Here is a 22,446-nt window from a genome sequence, read left to right on the forward strand (position 1 = left end):
TATATATATATATATATATATATATAAGAAAAACCCAGACACCATCTTTGTAGTCATTTTTCTCCTACGTGGACTTCCGTCTTCCTTTACAATGAGTGAAGTTGCACAAAACCTTGTGTCTGCAATTGTAAATAATTTAGTTTTTAAGTTTTGTGTTTCTTGTAGAATCTATATAAAGTAATATGCATTAGCCTATTGTTAAAATAATGAAAAAAACATAATTAAATATATTTGTTTTATTGTATTGTTACATTAAGCTGTTGTATTATTATAGGATGGCTTGTTAAACATGCCATAGGATTTTCAGAGGGAGGAAAAACCAAGACATTTAATATAAAATGTAAAATGAATAAATACATAAAAAGAAAAAGAAAAAAATGGTTAAAAGCCATCGTCCCGGGGACGACGGGACTACGTTAATCTCAAGCCCTGGAAGTTACATTTTATTGTTTGCATTATTTGTTTCAGCATTGCACTTTGAAGATGGTCCCTCAGCTCTTTGACAGCGTTGGCTCTTTTTCAGATCAGCAGACGGACTCTAAGTCTTTCTTATTTACAGTATATATAAACGTTTCTCATTTCTATTCAGACTTCCATATATATTTAATTTCCTTAACGGCTTGCCATAATATATATATAAATATATTATATATAAGCCAAATTATCCCGATTCAGATATTACTTTAATTCAAGTAATTAAGTAATATTTCCAGGGCTTGAATTTACAACCATTTTAGTCACATATGTGCCCAAAATGTAATCTGTGCAACTTCAAAATATTTGGGAACAAACAATTATTGTATTGTGAGCGAAAGTCGTGGCATTAGCTTCTATGTTGTGAATTAATAACATAGAGGCTAATGCCATGACTTTCATTGTGATTCAGTGTATCTTGAAGGATCATGCAAGTAATTGTTTCTTGTTGATGCTGTAAACAAAATGTCACTGTGCAAACCCATGTTTGTTGTTGTACTGAACACAGATTGAAAATAAACCGACTGAACTAATAATAATAACAATGATTAATTTCTAAGTCTTTATTAGCTGTTTGTGAAGTTTTGTGCTCTCGCACTACGTTCGCTCGCATCCTGTGCATCTCCTGGGGGCTAAGCCCCCCCTGTCATTAAAAGCTAGTGACGCCCCTGAGTTTTAACCATAGTTTTCTCATAATAAAAACAAATACTTTGTTTTATTTTTTTAATCTGATGCAGCTTGGCTGACAGCGTCAACAGCCAATGAAATTTGGGGAGGCACACACAGGAGAACAATATATCACCCGAGTTCGCTCCACGCATATCTCTGCCAGACCGACACTGAAGTGGACGCAAGCATGTGTGGGCTTTTTAGATGGTTTGCGATAGTACAACGTTAAACAAAGACAGGTTGGGATAATGGCTTCTATACATACTTACATATATGAGAGGTCTTACATGTTTACTTTATGAGACGGAAAGAGACTCCAGTCGATCTGTCGCCACCCCGTATCCACTTGTGCTGGTAAAAAAAAAGTCAGTCAGTCAGCCCAGCATCGAGCAGTCATGGCAGCAGACCGGACACGGACAACACTTGAAGAAAATGACGACGTTCACCGAACAGATGAAGGATTCCAGGAGCAGGCTGGCCATGTACCCAAGAGACATGGCCGGGTCACGGTCAAGTACAACCGGAAAGAGTTGCAGAGGCGGCTCGACGTCGAGAAGTGGATCGATGAGAGCCTGGATGTGCTCTACGCTGGTCAGGTGAGTCCAAATACGATAATTTCTGCAAATAACAATAAGTATGCTTTATTTATAGCTTCATTAAACAAAAAAACAACAACATGTTTTTACTAAAACCACCTCCTACATGAGTGTTTTTCAACCGCGGCACACTAGTGTGCCGTGAGATTATGTAGTTTCACCCAATTGGGTTAAAAATATTTTTTGCCAACCAGTAATTATAATCCGCAAACAATGTGCCGTTATTGAGTGTCTGTGCTGTCTACAGCTCGACAGAGTAACCTTGTAATACTCTTCCATATCAGTAGGTGGCAGCAGGTAGCTAATTGCTTTGTAGATGTCGGGAACATGGTGTGTCGTGATCACAATATGCGGGAGGCAGCGTGTAGGTAAAAAGGTATCTAACACTTAAACCAAAAATAAACAAAAGGCGAGTGCCACTAAGAAAAGGCATTGAAGCTTAGGGATGGCTATGCAAAACAAAACTAAAACTGAACTGGCTGCAAAGTAAACAAAAACAGAATGCTGGACGACAGCAAAGACTTACAGCGTGTGGAGCAGACGGCGTCCACAACGTACATCCGTACATGACATGACAATCCACAATGTCCCCACAAAGAAGGATAGCGTGCGCACAACTTAAATAGTCTTGATTGCCAAAACAAAGCAGGTGCGGGGAATAGCGTTCAAGGAAGACATGAAACTGCTACAGGAAAATACCAACAAAAGAGGAAAAAAGCCACCAAAATAGGAGCGCAAGACAATAACTAAAACACTACACACAGGAAAACACCAAAAAAACAAAATAAGTCACGGCGTGATGACAGATATTGATGCATGGTTGGTTATGGTTTGAATTCATATCCAACAATATCGGCTACTGAGTTTAATTTTTTTATGTTTTATGCTGGTGGTGTGCCTCAGAATTGTTTCTATGAAAAAAATGTGCCTTGGCTCAGAAAAAGGTTGAAAAACACTGCCTTACATAAACTCTCAAAACGTCAGTTTTGACCTTTAATCCTCACATTTAACAATACATTATAAAGCAACACTGAGTATAGCAAGTCAAGTATTGGTGGGCGATACTACGAAATTTGGTATGGATCTGATACCAAGTAAATACAGGGATAGTATTGTTGATATGGATATTATCATATACTGTGGGACTTCAATTTGCGAGCTTAATTGGTTATGTGATGGAGCTCTTAACTCAAAACACTTGTATATCAAATCAACGTCTCCCATTGAAATGAATTAAAATCAAATTGGTGCTCGGCCACTCCAATACAACACATTTTTAACCCGTAACATGCCTTTTTAAAAGAAAAACAAACTTTTAGATTAGGGATGCGCTGATTGATCGGCCACCGATCAGTTTCGGCCGATTTTCGTGATAAAGCTCAATGCCGATTAATGCATTTTATTGCGGTTCACGAACGCCGATCCCCTTTGGCTGACACTGTATTGATTTTTAGTCCCCCGGCTGACAAGCAGTGAACAAGTAATTATGTATGTCTTTTAGTGTTGTCCCGATCCCAATATTTTGGTACCGGTACAAAAATTATTTAGATACTTTTTGGTACTTTTCTAAATAAAGAGGACCATAAAAAATAGCATTATTGGCTTGATTTTAACCAAAAATCTAACGGTACATTAAACATATGTTTCTTATTGCAAGTTTGTCCTTAAATAAAATAGTGAACATACAAGAAAACTTGTCTTTTAGTAGTAAGTAAGCAGACAGAGGCTCCTAATTTAGCTGCTGACATATGCAGTAACATATAGTCATTTTTCATTCTATTATTAAGGACAAGTGGTAGAAAATGAATTATGGGGGTACTTTTTAGAGGCCGTATAGTACCGAATATGATTCATTAGTATCGCGGTATTATACCAATACCGGTATACCGTACAACACTAATGTCTATACACCGTGGGACTTGAAAGTGAATACTTCAGGGCCAGCTTCTACGGCCCAGCCTCAGCCGGACGGACTCTACCTCCAGCGGCCCACAGGTATATTGAGTTTAAGATTCCTTAACAAGAAGAATTTAATAAATGAGTTAGTATTGATCATCACTTTTATCTTTATTGGAGACCCTTGTTGACGAAGACAACGATGAGCGGGATGAGGGGAACATAGAGCCATGTGGACGGCGCCTTCGTACTTTACTACCAGATTTTTTTTACAATTCAGTAGCCTTTCTCACTTTCTTTAACAAACTGCTTCCACTCACTACTTTGCATGACATAGTTTTCCTTCAGTTCAATTTCAGTGCTCTTATTTTGTTATGTGGGTTTCCTGTTTGGTGTTGAATGTATTCCCTTTACTACAGTCTGAAGTGGGGCTGCACGATTTTGGCCAAAAATAAAATCCAGTTTTTTTTTCTCTGAAAACTCGATTTTCAATTACTTTTATTGCTATTTTATTATATCACTTTGTTTATTTTTGTGTTTTGAGTGCGTATTGGCTATGTGCGAACATGATTAAAGGCAGTTCAATGACATATTTGGTCCCTAGTAGGTTATTTTGCTGTAGTACTAAGAAAAAAGAGACTGACTCTCCAACATGTGGCATTTTTCATCAAAAACTAAATCTTACGAAAAATAGGGCATACAAAAACGTAGGTTCCACTGCAAAATGAAGCATTTTGGTATTGATCAGATACCAAGTACTGTAAGTACAGAGTCAGTATCGCTGACACTAATACTGATTTTTTTAAGACCATTGAATGATTTTGTTTTTAATTTGTTGATCATCATAAAGAAAAAAAGGCCACTCGCATATTTGTGATAAATTAAACATTATCTAATTACAACAATAGCAAGACAGTGTAACAATAGTCACAAAATAAAACAATTATTTATTTTTATTACATATTGCTATGTTTTGTTATTGTCAGTAGTGCTGTGTTTGTGTTTTGTTCTCTTCTTATTTTTTGGGGGGGGGTGGGGGGGGGGGGGTAAATAACTTTGTCTTGCCACTTGCCAGTGTATGAAAAGTGCTATATAAATAAAGTTTGATGGATCTATTGATAAAATTGGTTAAGCAAAAAAAAAAAAAAAAAAAGTAAAAAATAAAGAGAGTTACATACTACTATCGCTGTCATTCAAACGCTGTGACTTCAACACCAAATGCAGTAGTACTTCAGCTTTATTGGTTCCATGATGCCGCTCATAACACAAAACAATCTCAAATAAACGTCCATTGAAATGAATGAACATACATTTAATCGGAGCACAGTTTTAACACGTAATATGCCTCTTAAATAGAATAACAAACTTTTTATCAGAAATGTAAAAAAAACAATACAATAAAGTGTTTTAAAAACCATTACAGTGATTTTTTTTATGTAATCTTAAATTAATGTACAACATTTACCTTAGAGAGCTGACTTCTACAGCATCTCCTTCCAGCTGCTTCCCCGTCACACATACCATCGGCAGCCTCTCTGTATTTTTATGGTTGAATGTCAGCTGTTTGGATATTATTTTAACGTTCTTGGCTTGCGTTATCGACTCAATCTGCTTCAGTATGGTGCGGACTAGCAGTGATATGCTCAAACTGCTTTAGTTAGCTACACACTCTGTAATGTTTTTGATGATTCCTGTCTTTAATTCAATGAGTATCATCCACTTCTTCATCTCAGCACTGTCTTTCCCAGTCACTTCTTTCCTTCCCATGGTTGGAAAGCAAAGTTATGTTGATCTCTTGCTATAAGCAAATGCTAGCAAGTAAGACCGTATGTTTTAGGCAGATCTTTCGGGGTTCCCTGTGGTATTCGCTATACCAACTAGCAGCGAGGAGGCGCGTAATCCAATTTTTTGTCTGGCAACTAAAAGCATAACAATTAGTTGAGAGACTGCTCGTATATTTAAAAAAAACTTGAACGTTGTGGTAACACTGTACATTTAATAATGTAAAAATATAAACAATACAATAAAAAACACACATTTGTGAAAGAAGACATTGTAAATCTTATGACACTAGTATCGATCCAACTTTAATACTACCCTTAATATCTTTACTATTGATATTAGAATTAACCCCCTTATGGTAGACAGTGCTGACGACTGCCATGATCTATGAAATGTCATAAGAGTGAACAGAGATGAGCTGCGCTGCATCTCCTTACAAGGCCAAGCATCCTGAGATCTGTATCTGTCTTGGAACATGTTTCCTTACATGGCCAGTCTGAAACTAGAGAGGCTTAAATGATGAGAAAACAAGCAAGAGGAAGGGAGCATTGTAGGAGATAAACAGTGTGCATCTGGTTTATCTGCACCCTTCGGATCACGTGTGAGGGGACATGAGAGGATAAAACCTTTTCATTTGCGTCCAAAGTCTTCAAATTGGGCTTGTGGCCTGCATCCAAAGCTTAAGGAAAAAGCAGAATAAACATATAAAAGTCGTTGAAGAGGTAGTCCTGTTAGAGGAGGCACACACAATGTCGTATTGTGGATGAGACCCCTCCCCCCACACACACTCAGCTGATGCAAAGCTACAATAGACAATTGTTGAAAGAGAGCAAGCTGCTGAGGCTCTGTCACGCCAAAACACTTGGTATTCAGCTTTTTTGTTCAAGGTTTTCCCAATCTTCCTGAAGTAGAACATCTTGCAGCTTCACCTTGACGCCTAATCAACATCTTATTTTTTACCAAAAAAATACATAATAATATATGGAAGATAATATATGGAAACAAAGATTGCTCAAGAGTATTACAGGGGGTGGTGGGGGAAAAATTGTGACTTCCTGTTCAGTTCAAAGTAGGCTTCAAAATAAAAGCATAGCAGCATTAACCTGGATTCTACCACAGCAACTAAAAAAAGGCATCTGTTTATTTTTTTTTAGGTTGTTACAGACCAGAAGAAAGATTTATGCTTCGAGGTGGTAATTATTGAGGATCTCAGGATTAGATTATGATTCAAGGGCTACGATTTGATAGTAAATCAATAATTTATTAATCTATAAACATTAACACAGCGTATTAATTTCAAAAGTACCTACAATACTGGGGCAAGCTGATACAAGGGGTGGATGACTTTGATGACGCTTTAGACTGATCGTATGTGCTAGTGGCGTGTTTATTGCTCCATAGTTGATAGTACTTACTTTGTATGATGAAGATGACTGAATAAATAATCTGCCAAAATGACGGAAAAGGCTGTAATGAGCATAGAAGATTAAGATGATAGAGAAGATCATGACGATTATGGTCAACTAAAAGTTTTTTCCCCTGCTCACCCTGCCACCATTATCCATGCCACCCGCACTGTAGGGGAATGCGCTTAGTATAATGAAAACACCACGCTCACAGTGCAACCCACAACCAATCAGTGTAGCGCTAAGAGTATACATACACACAATTTAGGGGAATGCAAGGGTGGCTCCTACATTTCGGCCCCTAATTATTACAAAATAATAATCACCAATATACTTGTTGGAGACAGACATCATGCAAAAAAATAATACAAAAGGAGAGCCAATATGGCTACAGTCCAATCTGTACAAAAATTCTGAAAAATTCATAAGGTCTCTCAGAATACAAAAAGTTTATGTCCATATATATTCCAATTCAAGGTCTTCACTGCTCATCCGCTACCTGCAGAAGGCAGATTTTCGTGGTTGATCTATCCAAATAGCTGGTCCAGGTAGTCCCATTGATAGGCCAATCCCATCGTGCTGTGTTTTATTCCTTAACGTCACATATACATTTTGTCCGGGAACAGTGTCCACAACTCTTCCTGTAATCCCTGGTTCTTCTTCCACATTTGCCTAACTGCTGGTAGTCCAATGATTCCTCCAGCCTCTGATTCCTTACTCCAGATATGTCTGAGTTCTTTCCAGTGATCAACAAACTGGAACAGTCTCTGCTAGATCTCCTCTTGGACAATGGTGTTGTGATCAACAGTTTCTTTCCAGCACTGACCTTTTTGCTTGCTCGTGGGCTCCCAGCTCAGCTTCAAGCCGTTTGTATTCTTCATGAGATTTGTAATCATGTCACGTCTATAATCCTTTGCGTTTACAAGCAACTTCTCATTGATCCAACAGTCTTTCTCATCTACGTTTGTGAAAAACTGGTGCAGGCGGTGAGACTATTTGAGCTTCACAGGGCGGCTGGCAGCCATACTTTTAATTTTGATAAAACCATCATTGTCATGATTATTCTTCACCTGAGAGGGATCCAAAGTCTCTCGCCCTTACAGCTTCTTCTTTTTTGAATGGTATACTATACACCATAGTGAGGTACATACCACACCCTCCCATAACAATCAATCTGGTCAGCTTTATTGTATACAAATTGATTTGGGATGTGTTGAGAGCTTCTAATGAGATCTCCCGGTTGCCCTCTGGTATTTTGTTGAAGATAGTATAAACGGTCTTGAGGGTTTTGTGTTCTTCCTTCAATATTATGTTCAAAAGCTTGTATAAATGTCTGATTACTGCTACAGATTTCCATCAAAAATCTGCAGCTCTTGTTTAGGTAAAAGTAAAAGTGATTGTTGTTCCACCAATAAAGATGTGATTTCATTTTGCTTTTCCAAAACCATAAGTAATCGATCAGAGCTATCACAAGTAATATGTGTAGTTGGTTCAAAGCACTGTAATAACTCATATTGTGATGCAAGCTGAAAAGGTTGTGATATTAGTGCACAAGGTCCCTCTACTACTTCAGGCCTAACACCATCTCTCGAAGATGTACTGTACGTCTTGTGTGCACAGGAACAAAAAGCCCAGCATTAGCATTTAATAATTAATTTTCTTTTTCATAATATGAATTTATGCCATCAGATTGAGCAGCAATTCGAGACACACGGGATCTTTCTGCAGCCTTTAACACATTCACCTTTGCCATAGATGCAGCCAACTCCATGTCCAAGTCCAGTTCTTCCTTCTTCCTCCTTAGAAGCTGCTATTGCTCATCTAGAGCATGACTATCCTTTAGTCGCTTTTGCCGAACCAGAATAGCAGCTGCTTCAGCCTCAGCTTTAATTCTGGCTGATGAAGTATTGGAAGTAGTTGATCTACTTACAACTGAGCTTCTTAAAACCATAACAGCAGCACTCCCAAGCAATGCTTCACCTGCTTGACACACAAAAGTAAAAGCTACAACAAACTTCCAAAAATAAACAAAATGGTACATTCACCTTACGTGAAGGCCCACTGAGCCTAACCGCGGAATTTTTGACAAATACAAAACATGTTTGCGACAAAGATGACTGTGAAAATGTATCGTAGCAACAACTTGTGAATGAATGGCGTTCGCGTGAATCCAGTGCGCGTCCATGTGTCTTTTGTCCCAACTGACAGCAGTCCCAAACATCCAATATTGTTCAACAATACAATCCAATAGCTTCAACAAACTTTTTCTTGACAAAATATTGCGGCGTATGAATTTTAAAAGCTCCTCCAATGGCAAGGCAGGCTGATATAATGGGTGGATGCCATTGACCATGCTTCAGACTGATTGTACACTACCGTTCAAAAGTTTGGGGTCACCCAAACAATTTTGTGGAATAGCCTTCATTTCTAAGAACAAGAATAGACTGTCGAGTTTCAGGTGAAAGTTCTCTTTTTCTGGCCATTTTGAGCGTTTAATTGACCCCACAAATGTGATGCTCCAGAAACTCAATCTGCTCAAAGGAAGGTCAGTTTTGTAGCTTCTGTAACGAGCTAAACTGTTTTCAGATGTGTGAACATGATTGCACAAGGGTTTTCTAATCATCAATTAGCCTTCTGAGCCAATGAGCAAACACATTGTACCATTAGAACACTGGAGTGATAGTTGCTGGAAATGGGCCTCTATACACCTATGTAGATATTGCACCAAAAACCAGACATTTGCAGCTAGAAAAGTCATTTACCACATTAGCAATGTATAGAGTGTATTTCTTTAAAGTTAAGACTAGTTTAAAGCTATCTTCATTGAAAAGTACAGTGCTTTTCCTTCAAAAATAAGGACATTTCAATTTGACCCCAAACTTTTGAACGGTAGTGTATGTGCGAGTGGGGTGTTTATTTCTCCATAGGTGATAGTGAACAGCCACTTACTTTGTATGATGTATGATGAAGATGGAGGAGATTGTGTGTTTTTCTCATTTTGTGTTTTGATTTCAGGAAGGAGATATACCAGAAGAGGTGAATATTGACGATTTAATTGACCTACCAGATGATATGCAACGCATGAACAAGTTGCAGGTAACAGTGAATAGCATAATGCAGTACTTTCTAGTAGTTCATTAAGCAGACTTCTCCAAACATTTACAGGTACATTTTGAGAGCTACTTGAAACCAAGGAAAGCAACTCCACAGCTTCTTTTATTGTTTTATTGTGTAAACGCTGAAGAGCATGCACGTTATTCTGCACCAAAGTTATATTAGTTTTTGTTACCCACGTTTTTGACACTAAACTACATCCACGGTTCTAAAACCTTTCTTAAACTTTTCCAACATGAACATGTTGAGCTCATTGGAAACAAGATGACTATGTATTTACACAAAAGTTCATACATTGTCCGTAACACCACATTTAATAGGACAGCTTTCTACTACTTTGTGCAAAATGAACAGGAGGATCTCTGTCAGGAGCCGCACAAAATGGCCTCGAGCAGGTCACTGGTGTGCATGTTAATGCCTAAACTGTCAGAAACAGACAGCATTAAAGCGTTATGAGGGTCTGATGTCTGATAATGTTGAAGGGAAAAAGAGGCCGATGGTAACCTTATGCGACTTTAAAAGGGGAAATGCTTGTGGCCGAGGAGGTGAGAGAATTGTGAGCGTACTCCACCCAAGGGAGGTGGGAGGACCAGGAGGAAAGGTGTCTGTGGCATACACAGCGCAGTGCAGCCTCCAGGTCGGTCCATTGGTGTGGGGATGATATCCTAAGGAAATGCTCTGAGTGGCCCCAAATGCCTTGCAAAAAAGGCCTTCCATACTTGGGATGCGAATTTGGGTCCCCTGTCCAAGACCAAGTCCAGAGGGGTACCATGAGTGCGGAAAGCTTGCTTGACCAGTGGTTGAACAGTCTTTAGCGATATAAGTATTTTAGACAAGGGAATGAAGTGTGCCATTCTTGAAAATCGGTCGACCACATTGAGCATGACAGAATTGCCCCGGGTAAATGTAATGGACTCCAATACAATGTGGAACCCTTGTCGTGACGGAATAGATATTAGATAGAGAAGACCGGCATGTTCAAGTTTGAGATGGCCCTTCACTACCATGAACCCCAGAAACGACACCGATGGCAAGTGACATTGGCACTTCTAAGCTTTGACATATAGCCGATTCTCCAAAAACCGCTGCAAGACAAGATGGACATGTTCTTGGAGATTTCTGGAAAAGATAAAAATGGCATCAAGGTACACAACACTGAATTGATTGATCGTGTCCCTGAGGACATCGCTAATTAAGATTTTGGAAAACCGCGGGCGCATTCGTGAGGCCTAAAGGCATTACTTAATATTCAAAATGCTCCACAGGAATGTTAAAAGCGGTTTTCCACTCATCCCCTTCCTTAATTCTCAACAGATGATAAGTATTGTGTAAATCCAATTAAATAAAAACAGCTGTCAAAGATAAAAAAGCAAATGTTGAATCTATAAGTGGCAAAGGATAGCTATTCTTCACAGTTTTGTCGTTTAGACCACAAGAGTTAACATAGGGCCGCAAAGAAAGAGTCACTCAATGTTGACTGTTCCCGACCTGAAACATTATAGAGTCTTGCCACAGGTAACGATGCCCCTGGGAGGAGTTTAATGGAACAGTCGTAAGGACGATGTGGGAGAAGGGACTGAGCCCGGTTTTTACTTAATACCTGTTTGAGGTTGTGATATTCGGCAGCTACCTCCGATAGAATAATGATCTCATTTACGTTGTGGAAACAGCGAAATGCAAACAATTGGCATGGCAAAAAGTGGTCCAAATCAAACTGGTGGTTCCACCCCAATCAATACTATGATTATGAAGTTTAAGCCATGGGAGACATAATACAATGGGTGTCGAGTGACATGGAAGAATAAGGAAGTGTATCGCCTCATGACGATTACTCGAAAACCAACTTTTCTTACCTGTTAGTACCTATGTTTGTGTATTTGGGATCCCCATTAGTCCCGAAAATTTGAAATCAAACCATAGAGGCATGACTGAGATTTTTATTAAACTCTCTTCTTCCAAACTTGCCCTAAACGGCGCGCTCTGAACAAATGGTCAGAAAGCAGCTTAAAGACTGTCTGCAAAACATAATTTATTCGACATTAAGTAAGATGAAGAAATACGCTTGTAAGTTCCAAGCCGCAGCTGCGATTGGACCTGGATAGCCTCCGGGAAGAAGTAGTGGAGTACCAAGTGCTTGGCAGTGAAGGTCTTCCTCAGGAAGCAAGGATTGACCGGTTTTGGGCCATGCTAGGGAGAGATGGAAGATTCCAGACTCTAGTGCATTTTATGAAAGCACTTTTGTGCGTGCCACACAGCAATGCATCATCAGAGAGGGTGTTCAGCATGGTTAGAAAAATAGTGACAGAGAATAGAACAAGGATGGACAATTCAACCCTTAACTCAACTATGAGCAGATGAGTGTTATGTGTGTGTATATGTGTAAATAAATGAACACTGAAATTCAAGTATTTTATATATATATATATATATATATATATATATATATATATATATATATATATATATATATATATATATATAGCTAGAATTCACTGAAATTCAAGTATTTTATTTATATATATATATATATATATATATATATATATATATATATATATATATATATATATATATATATATATATATATATAGCTAGAATTCACTGAAAGTCAAGTATTTCTTATATATATATGAAATACTTGACTTGGTGAATTCTAGCTGTAAATATACTCCTCCCCTCTTAACCACGCCCCCAACCACGCCCCCCGCCCTCAACCACGCCAAGTCCCTACCCCCGACTACGCCTCCCACCCCCCACAGCCCCACCTCCCGAAATCGGAGGTCTCAAGGTTGGCAAGTATGCTTAAAGGTAAGTTGTTCCAGAGCTTGGGAGCAGCAGCGGCGAAAGCTCTGTCACCTCTAAGCTTCAGCCTTGTGTCAGGGACCGTCAATAGCAGCTGATCGGCTGATCTTAGTGATCGGGGGGGGGGGCAGTAAGGCTGAAGGAGGTCGAAGAGATATGCTGGAGCGAGGTTGTTTAGACATTTAAAAACAAATAGTAGGAGTTTAAAATGTATTCGGTAACGCACAGGGAGCCAGTGAAGGGACGCTAGTATAGGGGTGTTGTGCTCACGCCTGTGGGTCTGTGTTAGCAGACGAGCAGCAGAGTTCTGCACGAGCTGCAGGCGGGCGAGGGAGGCCTGGCTAATGCCTACGTTCAGGGCATTGCAGTAGTCATGACGAGTCGAGATAAAGGCGTGGATTAATTTCTCAAGATCATGTCCTGACAGAAACGGTTTCACTTTCGCTATTTGGCGTAGTTGATAAAAGCTTTTTTGTACGATGCTGCTGATTTGTTTTTCCAACTTAAAATCAGAGTCGAACTTTACCCCCAGGTTTATAATACAGTCACTGAGATACGGGGACAGAGTGCCGAGGTCCACGTTGGAGAAGGGAGAGCGACTTGGACCAAACAACATAACTTCTGTTTTATTTTCATTTACATGAACTCAAACCAACGTCTTTCATTGATGTTTTGTTTAAACAAAGCCTTGGGTTAATTGAATTGAATGCACAATGTGACTTTATATAAGTTTCTTAAACAATACTGTAAGAGTTTTTTTTATTTTTTAACGTCCTATTTTTTTCCGCAGGAGCTTCTTCAAACCTGTAATAATAATACAGAGGTAAGATCTTTGTTTCTATTCATTTGTATTACTTTTGCTTAAAGCTCATTGCATGTTTAACTACACACAGTGTGCAAACGCATACTGGCAAGACGGACCATTTATTTATAGGAGTGGGGAAAATGATGGATTCTTAGACCCTTGCATTTCAGACGTGCACGACTCCGAATCAATGGACAAACGTTTAAATATCGATTATTTAAGTATCTTAAATAAATGAATACAGACAGTTCTAAAATACGGAGCAAGCTCGGAAACTCAAAGAGCAAAACACAGGCAGAAGGAGAGGAGAAGCCATACTAACCACTAAGATAGCTTGAATGTGAAGTAGCGAAACAACAATAGAAAAACAGAAGTCTAACTGGAAAAGAAGAGAGTGACCAGCCAAGAAGAGGAAATTATCTTAATTAAGATGAATAAATCAGGAAAGACAATGATATTGAGACAACACTGTGAGCCATAGATATGAATGAGTAGATAACACACGGCGACAAAGTGTCTGAGCATATGACTACTATAGTGCATAAATACTTTTTTCTATTAGGAATAAGTGAAAAAAATAGTCACTTGACCCACAAAACATTTAGACTGAAAACAAATATTTTATCACTACTATAAAGTAAATTCTACCTTTACATATTATGGATAGAATTGTTTCCAAAGACGGAATCATACAAAAAAGAACATTAAAATCAATATAAATCCTATTGTGTTCCAGACACCCAAAAATATGGACACAAAACACATCTAATAGAGCAGGGGTGGGCAATTAATTTTTACCGGGGGCCGCATGAGCAACCTGAGCACTGCTGGGGGGCCACACTGACAATATTTCAATTAAATTTTGCTCAAATTATTTTTGATATACCGTAAGATAGATAATAATAATAATAATATTTTCATTTAACCTAACTTATCTTTATACAAAAGCAGATGGCTTTTGATGGTTTTATTTTTAACACTTTCTTACACAACACTTCCTGATGTATATTACAATACAAAAATTTCAATTTCTGTCACTTTATCCTGCATCCTCTTTGTTGTAAAACCTTTATTTAACCAGATAAGAAAACATTGTGAACGTAGCACGCCTGTAAGGTGATTGGCGAAGAAGGAGGAAGCGTTGCTGTTGCGGAAATGAGGAGTGAGGATTGGTTTTCCTTTTGGAAAGAACGAGATAAGTTGAGCTGTGTTAGTATAGCATGCTCAATAAAAGTTAAAAAAGTGCATCAGACTTGGTGTGCACTTCTTCTGGACGCTACAATTGATGTCAGAAGTGGGATGAAATGCCTCCCAGTTCGCCTTGCCATCAAACCTGGGAGTCTTCATTGAGGGCGGAATTCCCCCCGTGGCAAGCAGCGTGGCTGCACCTGTAAACACTCTCTCTCTCTCTCTCTCTCTCTCTCTCTCTCTCTCTTTGCGGCGAGCTCCTCACGTGGCACGTACCTCCCGATGACGTAGCACACAAACAGTGCAGTATGCGCAAAGTTTTACTTCTGCCACCAATTGTAGTGTCCAGAAGAAGTGCACATCAAGTCTGACGCTCTTTTTAAACTTTTATTGAGCAAGCTATACTAACACAGCTCAACATATCGCGTTCCTTCCACACGCACGTCTCCTCACTCCTCATTTACGCAACTCAAGAAGACAACATCTACTTCAGCAGGTCGTTACACTATATTCTTTAAACACAGCAACGTGTGTACCACAAATAAGCACACAGCTTTACCTTTACTTGTCTTGTTGAAAACACGCCATTCGTCATCAACTTTTCTCTTTTTAGTCGCTGTGCGCCTTCCCTCACAGGACATACGCACAATAACACTTTTCAAAATAAAAGCAGCACAGTTGTATTGCACGCACGACAAAGATGTTTTTTTAAATTTATTTTGTAATTTGAGATTGCCGCTGCGCGCACGAGCATACGTCCACACGGAAGTAATACAAATAACGCTTTTCAAAACAAAAGCAGCACCGTTGTATTGCACACTCGAAATAGATGCTTTTTAAAATTTATTTTGTAATTTATAATTGGCCTCACGCGGGCCGGACAGGGACGTACAAAGGGCCGGATGCGGCCCGCGGGCCGCACAATGCCCAGGTCTGTAATAGAGGATAATTTTAGTTTTACACACAAAACATATTTTAAAATACATATAAATGACATTATTAAATGGACAGTTACCTTTTAGTAAAGACTCTCCACCGTGGTACTTTGCTTGAGTTCTTGCTTGAATTCAATTGTGTTTCTCACCTTCTTTATCAATTTGCTGGCACTCGTACCTTTTTTTTGGCCTCATGGTGGAATTTTTTGCAGTTCTCAAAAAAACCGCCACCAACGTGTGAGATTCTTTGTTGTAGCGGAATGATGCCCACTGTTTAGCCACACAATAACCAAGCTAGTTAGTTTTGGCAGAATTTTTTTGTTGAAAACCGAATCATACAAGAAGTGGGGTGTTCAAAAAAAGCAAAGTATCAATGTAATCCCTGACAGTTTATGACACAGACCATCAAATCGTTGGTGTGTAGGTGCAAGCTTTGCGTGATTTTAGGTATTTGTCGGCAGACTTTCATCCGAGAGCTGGTGGAGAAGCTCGAGGGAGTTCACAGGCAGGAAGAGCTCCAGAGCGAAGGCATCGAGCATCCGGTCATCTGTCACAGCCACCATCGCCATGAGCCTTATCACTTCAACAACCCGCACCACGTCCAACAAGCCCCAGGCCAGAACCAGACCCTCTGACGAAACCCACACTCAACACACACACTGTAGTTAAGGCAGCACCAAGTACAGTAACTAATGTCATCAACAATCCACCTACAAAAGTTATTATAATGATGTATTTTGCAAGTCAAGTGCATGCAAATTCACATGCAAAAACATTTAGACAAACATTTAAAGGATTTTGACTGCACTTCGTTCGAGAGAGGAAGGAAGTTACTGTGCCCTAAATTTAAAACTTTAAACTGTCATTCATAGTTTTCTAATGTAAATGCTTTGAATAGTCAGGCACTTATAATTGACTCAGCTATTTGACTTCTCATAGGTTGAATCACGATTTGATTACTGCACTGCACATATAGCCATTATACCTCCTTGTCATAGTGTTATTGCGTGTCAGGCGAAGGATTTAACATAGCAACATCATACACTCACATTAATCTTCACTTGTCTAATGGCATTTCACTTTTGATCTTCTGCTTCTACACAGTCATCAAAACAACACTGATTTGCTAATAAAGATAATATTTTTCATTGTTTTGTACTGTGTCTTTCAATATTTTCAAAACCTTTTCCCCCCAGTGACCTCCTTTGTCAAAGGCTTAAAGTATATATATATATATATATATATATATATATATATATATATATATATATATATATATATATATATATATATATATATATATATATATATATATATATATATATATATATATATATATATTAATTAGGGCTGCAAATCTTTTAGTGTCCCACGATTCGATTCAATATCGATTCTTGGGGTCAAGGTTCGATTCAAAATCGTTTTTTTTCCCGATTCAACACGATTCTCGATTCAATAACGATATTTTCCCGATTCAAAACGATTCTCTATTCATTCAATACATAGGATTTCAGCAGGATCTACCCCAGTCTGCTGACATGCAAGCAGAGTAGTAGATTTTTGTAAAAAGCTTTTATAATTGTAAAGGACAATGTTTTATCAACTGATTGCAATAATGTAAATTTGTTTTAACTATTAAATGAACCAAAAATATTACTGATTTTATCTTTGAAAATATTGGACACAGTGTGTTGTCAAGCTTATGAGATGCGATGCAAGTGTAAGCGCTGTGACACAAATGTTTTTTAAAAATTTTTATAAATGTCTAATGATAATGTCAATGAGGGATTTTTAATCACTGGTATGTTGAAATTGTAACTAATTGATTGATTGATTGAGACTTTTATTAGTAGGTTGCACAGTGAAGTACATATTCCGTACAATTGACCACTAAATGGTAACACCCGAATAAGTTTTTCAACTTGTTTAAGTCGGGGTCCACTTAAATTGATTCATGATACAGATATATACTATCATATATACTATCATCATAATACAGTCATCACACAAGATACTGTTGTTGATAATATTCATTTTTGTTTCACTACTTTTGGTATGTTCTGTGTCGTGTTTGTGTCTCCTCTCAGTTGCTCTGTTTATTGCAGTTCTGAGTGTTGCTGGGTCGGGTTTGGTTTTGGAATTGGATTGCATTGTTATGGTATTGCAGTGAATTGTTTTGTTGGATTGATTAATTTAAAAGAATAAATAAAAAAACAAAAAATTTATTTTTTTAAATGAGAATCGATTCTGAATCGCACAACGTGAGAATCGCGATTCGAATTGCAATCGATTACGGTATATATATATATATATATATATATATGTATATATATATATATATATATATATATGTATATATATATATATATATATGTATATATATATATATGTTTACATACACTTGTAAAGAACATAAGGTCATGGCTGTCTTGAGTTTCCAATAATTTGTACAACTCTTATTTTTTTTGTGATAGTGATTGGAGCACATACTTGTTGGTCACAAAAAACATTCATGAAGTTTGGGGTTCTTTTATGTATTTATTATGGGTCTACTGAAAATGTGACAATCTGCTGGGTCAAAAGTATATATACAGCAATGTTAAAGGCCTACTGAAATGCTATTTTCTTATTTAAACGGGGATAGCAGGTCCATTCTATGTGTCATACTTGATCATTTCGCGATATTGCCATATTTTTGCTGAAAGGGTTTAGTAGAGAACATCGACGATAAAGTTTGCGACTTTTGGTCGCTGATAAAAAAGCCTTGCCTGTACCGGAAGTAGCAGACGTTATGCGCGTGACGTCACCGGTTGTGGAGCTCCTCACATCTGCACATTGTTTACAATCATGGCCACCAGCAGCGAGAGCGATTCGGACCGAGAAAGCGACGATTTCCCCATTAATTTGAGCGAGGATGAAAGATTCGTGGATGAGGAAAGTGAGAGTGAAGGACTAGAGGGCAGTGGAAACGATTCAGATAGGGAAGATGCTGTGAGAGGCGGATGGGACCTGATATTCAGCTGGGAATGACTAAAACAGTAAATAAACCCAAGGCATACAGTATATATACTCTATTAGCCACAACACAACCAGGCTTATATTTAATATGCCACAAATTAATCCCGCATAACAAGCACCTCCCCCCTCCCGTCCATATAACCCGCCAATACAAATCAAACACCCGCACAACACACTCAATCCCACAGCCCAAAGTACTGTTCACCTCCCCAAAGTTCATACAGCACATATATTTCCCCAAAGTTACGTACGTGACATGCACATAGCGGCACGCACGTACGGGCAAGCGATCAAATGTTTGGAAGCCGCAGCTCATGCGTACTCACGGTACCTCGTCTGCGTATCCAACTCAAAGTCCTCCTGGTAAGAGTCTCTGTTGTCCCAGTTCTCCACAGGCCAATGGTAAAGCTTGACTGTCATCTTTCGGGAATGTAAACAATGAAACACCGGCTACGTGTTTGTGTTGCTGCAGCCGGCCGAAATACACCGCTTCCCACCTACAGCTTTCTTCTTTGCAGTCTCCATTGTTCATTAAACAAATTGCAAAAGATTCACCAACACAGATGTCCAGAATACTGTGGAATTTTGCGATGAAAACAGACAACTTAATAGCTGGCCACAACGCTGTCCCAAAATGTCCTCTACAATCCGTGACGTCACGCGCAGGCGTCATCATACCGGGATGTTTTAAGCAGGATATTTCGCGGGAAATTCAAAATTGCACTTTAGTAATCTAACCCGGCCGTATTGGCATGTGTTGCAATGTTAAGATTTCATCATTGATATATAAACTATCAGACTGCGTGGTAGGTAGTAGTGGGTTTCAGTAGGCCTTTAATATTTGGTTACATGTCCCTTTGCAAGTTTCACGGCAATAAGGCGCTTTTGGTAGCTATCCACAAGCTTCTGGTTGAATTTTTGACCACTCCTCTTGACAAAATTAGTGCAGTTCAGCTAAATTTGTTGTTTTTTCGACATGGACTTGTTTCTTAAGCATTGTCCCCACGTTTAAGTCAGGACTTTGGGAAGGCCATTCTGAAACCTTAATTCTAGCCTAATTTAGCCATTCCTTTACCACTTTTGACGTGGTTGCTACAGAGCTCCAAACTTCATGTGACCTTCCAATTAGCCCACGTACAGTACGCAGAGAGCTTCATCGAATGGGTTTCCATGGCCGAGCAGCTGTATCTGAGCCATACATCACCAAGTCCAATGCAAAGCGTCGAATGCAGTGGTGTAAAGCACGTCGCCACTGGACTCTAGAGCAGTGGAGACGCCTTCTCTGGAGTGATGAATCACGCTTTTCCATCTGGCAATCTGATGGACGAGTCTGGGTTTGGAGGTTGCCAGGAGAACGGTACATTTCAGACTGCACTTCGCCGAGTGTGAAATTTGGTGGAGAAGGAAATATGGTAAGGGGTTGTTTTTCAGGAGTTGGGCTTGGCCCCTTTGTTCCAGTGAAATGAATTTTGAATGCTCCAGAATACCAAAACATTTTCGACAATTCCATGCTCCCAACCTTGTGTGAACAATTTGGAGCGGGCCCCTTCCTCTTTCAACATGACTGTGCAACAGTGCACAAAGCAAGGTCCATAAATACATGGTTGACAGAGTCTGGTGTGGATGAACTTGACTGGCCTGCACAGAGTCCTGACCTGAACCCGACAGAACACCTTTGGGATGAATTAGAACGGAGACTGAGAGCCAGGCCTTCTCGACAAACATCAGTGTGTGACCTCACCAATGCGCTTTTAGAAGAATGGTCGAAAATTCCTATTAACACACTCTGGGGATCGGTTTTGTGTGGAGTTTGCATGTTCTCCCCGTGAACGCGTGCGTTCCCTCCGGGTACTCCGGTTTCGTCCCACCTCCAAAGACATGCACCTGGGGATAAGTTGATTGGCAACACTAAATTGGCCCTAGTGTGTGAATGTGAGCGTGAATGTTGTCTGTCTATCTGTGTTGGCCCTGTGATGAGGTGGCGACTTGTCCAGGGTGTACCCCGCCTTCCGCCCGAATGCAGCTGAGATAGGCTCCAGCACCCCCGCGAACCCGAACGGGTCAAGCGGTAGAAAAATGGATGGATGGATGTATACACAGTAAATTCCATAGTGTCAAATCAACACTTAAAGAGTTAAATTCAACACTATCCCCGAGTCTATATGGTCTTAACCTGAGCTGGTGTTAAATTTACTCTTTCCATAGTGTTACATTTATAGAGTTAAATGAACACTAAATAGAGTCGAAAATTGTAACACTGTAGAGTGTTGTCTGGTGTTAAATTTACTCTTTCCAGTGTTAAATTTATAGAGTTAAAAGAACACTAAATAGAGTCAAAAATGTTATATATAATATATAATAGAAATGATTACATAAAATATTGTAAACTAAAAATCCTTTATTAGAGAACAATACAAACCTTCTTGAAGACCACAAGATGCTTCTCAGCCCGGGATGCAGAAACTTTTCCTGGCCTCTTCCGACCTAGAGCAGTCGGTGGGATCAAGTGTAAGAGCAGCAAAATGGATGAGAGGTCACTGTCCCAACCTGAAACAGAACAAGTTTGATAGCCTACTTCAAATGTGGACCAACAATTTAATTTAATACACTGCAAGGTCAGTGGCATTTTCATTACTATATATATATATATATATATATATATATATATACACATAAAATATGGCACTTTAAAAACACCTGAAGAAGCTCCTTTTTAAAAAAAAATCTTCTTGGTGAGGCCAAAGACTTTGGAATTTTGTTCTAATTATGGTTGTAAGTCCACATTTTGAACATGCTTCCTCATTTAAATGAATGTATCCTTACAAACATCTTACCAAAGTCAACGTTCACTTCAGCCCCCATCCTCAGGAAGGTCAGCTGCCATCAGGAGTTCCTCAAGCTCAGTGATGGAGGGAAGCTTTCTGCATTGTTGGATGATCTTCTTTTTGAATGTGGTTGGCCACTTCTCCACAAACTTGCCCGATTCATCCTCTCCAAACATTAGAACAAAATCCTGTTCAACCTGTAGTGGGAAGTTAGGTACCAATTTTAAAATTACACAGTAAACGACAGTTAAAATGTGCAATAGTTGTACAACATTAATATAGAAAATGTTGATGAGATAATTACCAAGCCTTTGATGTCTTTAAAACGAGGAAAATAAGATAGAATGTTGCTTGACTGCTGTGGGTCCAGGACCATGTTATGCCGATGGGCAAGCGTCAGCTTCATCTTTTTGATGACCATGTCCACGTCAGCCGAATGTTTCATCAGTGACATCGCTTCCTTGCACTCATCTTCAGACAGGACAATCTCTGGAATGAATTGGGTAACTCGTCCAACAGTTGGTCCTCCCGACTTGTCTTCATCAGATGGTCCTTCTGCCAAAGCTAAACAATATGGGGACATACTACTCATGACAATCACATACAGTTCAAAACACTTTGTCAGCTGGATGTGACCCAACTTTCATGAAAATTTTTTTGGCTATTGGCTGAAAAGCATTGCAACAAATGCAACAAAACCAATAAGTGCTCATATGACTATTCTATTGAATACATTTTTCAAGAATAATATAGGATTACCTCCAAATGATGATCGTCTTTCTTTAGCACTGCATCTCTGAATAGTTTTAATTCTCCAGGCCAAGTACCCAGTACAACTGTTGCTATCATAAAAATGTTACTTTGAGAGGATTGCAAAAATAGGCACTATTAGTCACAACATACTCTGGGACGACTCAAAATAAAAACCATAACAA

At 39.0% G+C, this 22,446-nt stretch overlaps 1 protein-coding gene and 1 long non-coding RNA gene across 2 annotated transcripts; one reads left to right on the forward strand and one right to left on the reverse strand.

The window, feature by feature from the left end:
• Positions 1 to 1,268: 1,268 nt before the first annotated feature.
• Positions 1,269 to 16,816, forward strand: ppp1r14aa (protein phosphatase 1, regulatory (inhibitor) subunit 14Aa). Its single transcript, XM_062048332.1, has 4 exons — positions 1,269 to 1,739; positions 9,839 to 9,919; positions 13,531 to 13,563; positions 16,130 to 16,816. Exons 1-4 carry the CDS (start codon positions 1,539 to 1,541, stop codon positions 16,301 to 16,303), a joined length of 489 nt encoding a protein of 162 aa, XP_061904316.1. The 5' UTR covers positions 1,269 to 1,538; the 3' UTR covers positions 16,304 to 16,816.
• On the reverse strand, positions 11,957 to 22,239 carry LOC133650738 (uncharacterized). The gene is made up of 4 exons (XR_009826283.1): positions 21,816 to 22,239; positions 21,521 to 21,708; positions 21,106 to 21,233; positions 11,957 to 12,124 (listed from the first exon to the last, which is right to left on the reverse strand). It is a non-coding gene; the product is annotated as an uncharacterized LOC133650738 (long non-coding RNA).
• Between the last annotated feature and the right edge of the window lie 207 nt (positions 22,240 to 22,446).

The sequence above is a fragment of the Entelurus aequoreus genome, linkage group LG05 (genome assembly GCF_033978785.1).
Source record: "Entelurus aequoreus isolate RoL-2023_Sb linkage group LG05, RoL_Eaeq_v1.1, whole genome shotgun sequence".
In the NCBI taxonomy this organism is placed as follows: domain Eukaryota; kingdom Metazoa; phylum Chordata; class Actinopteri; order Syngnathiformes; family Syngnathidae; genus Entelurus; species Entelurus aequoreus.

Excerpts from the sequence above, each read along its gene's own strand:
- ppp1r14aa (XM_062048332.1), top strand. The coding sequence starts at position 1,539 with ATGGCAGCAGACCGGACACGGACAACACTTGAAGAAAATGACGACGTT. Across the intron at positions 9,920-13,530 it reads AACGCATGAACAAGTTGCAG|GAGCTTCTTCAAACCTGTAA; the intron begins GTAACAGTGAAT and ends TTTTTTCCGCAG. Across the intron at positions 13,564-16,129 it reads CCTGTAATAATAATACAGAG|ACTTTCATCCGAGAGCTGGT; the intron begins GTAAGATCTTTG and ends ATTTGTCGGCAG.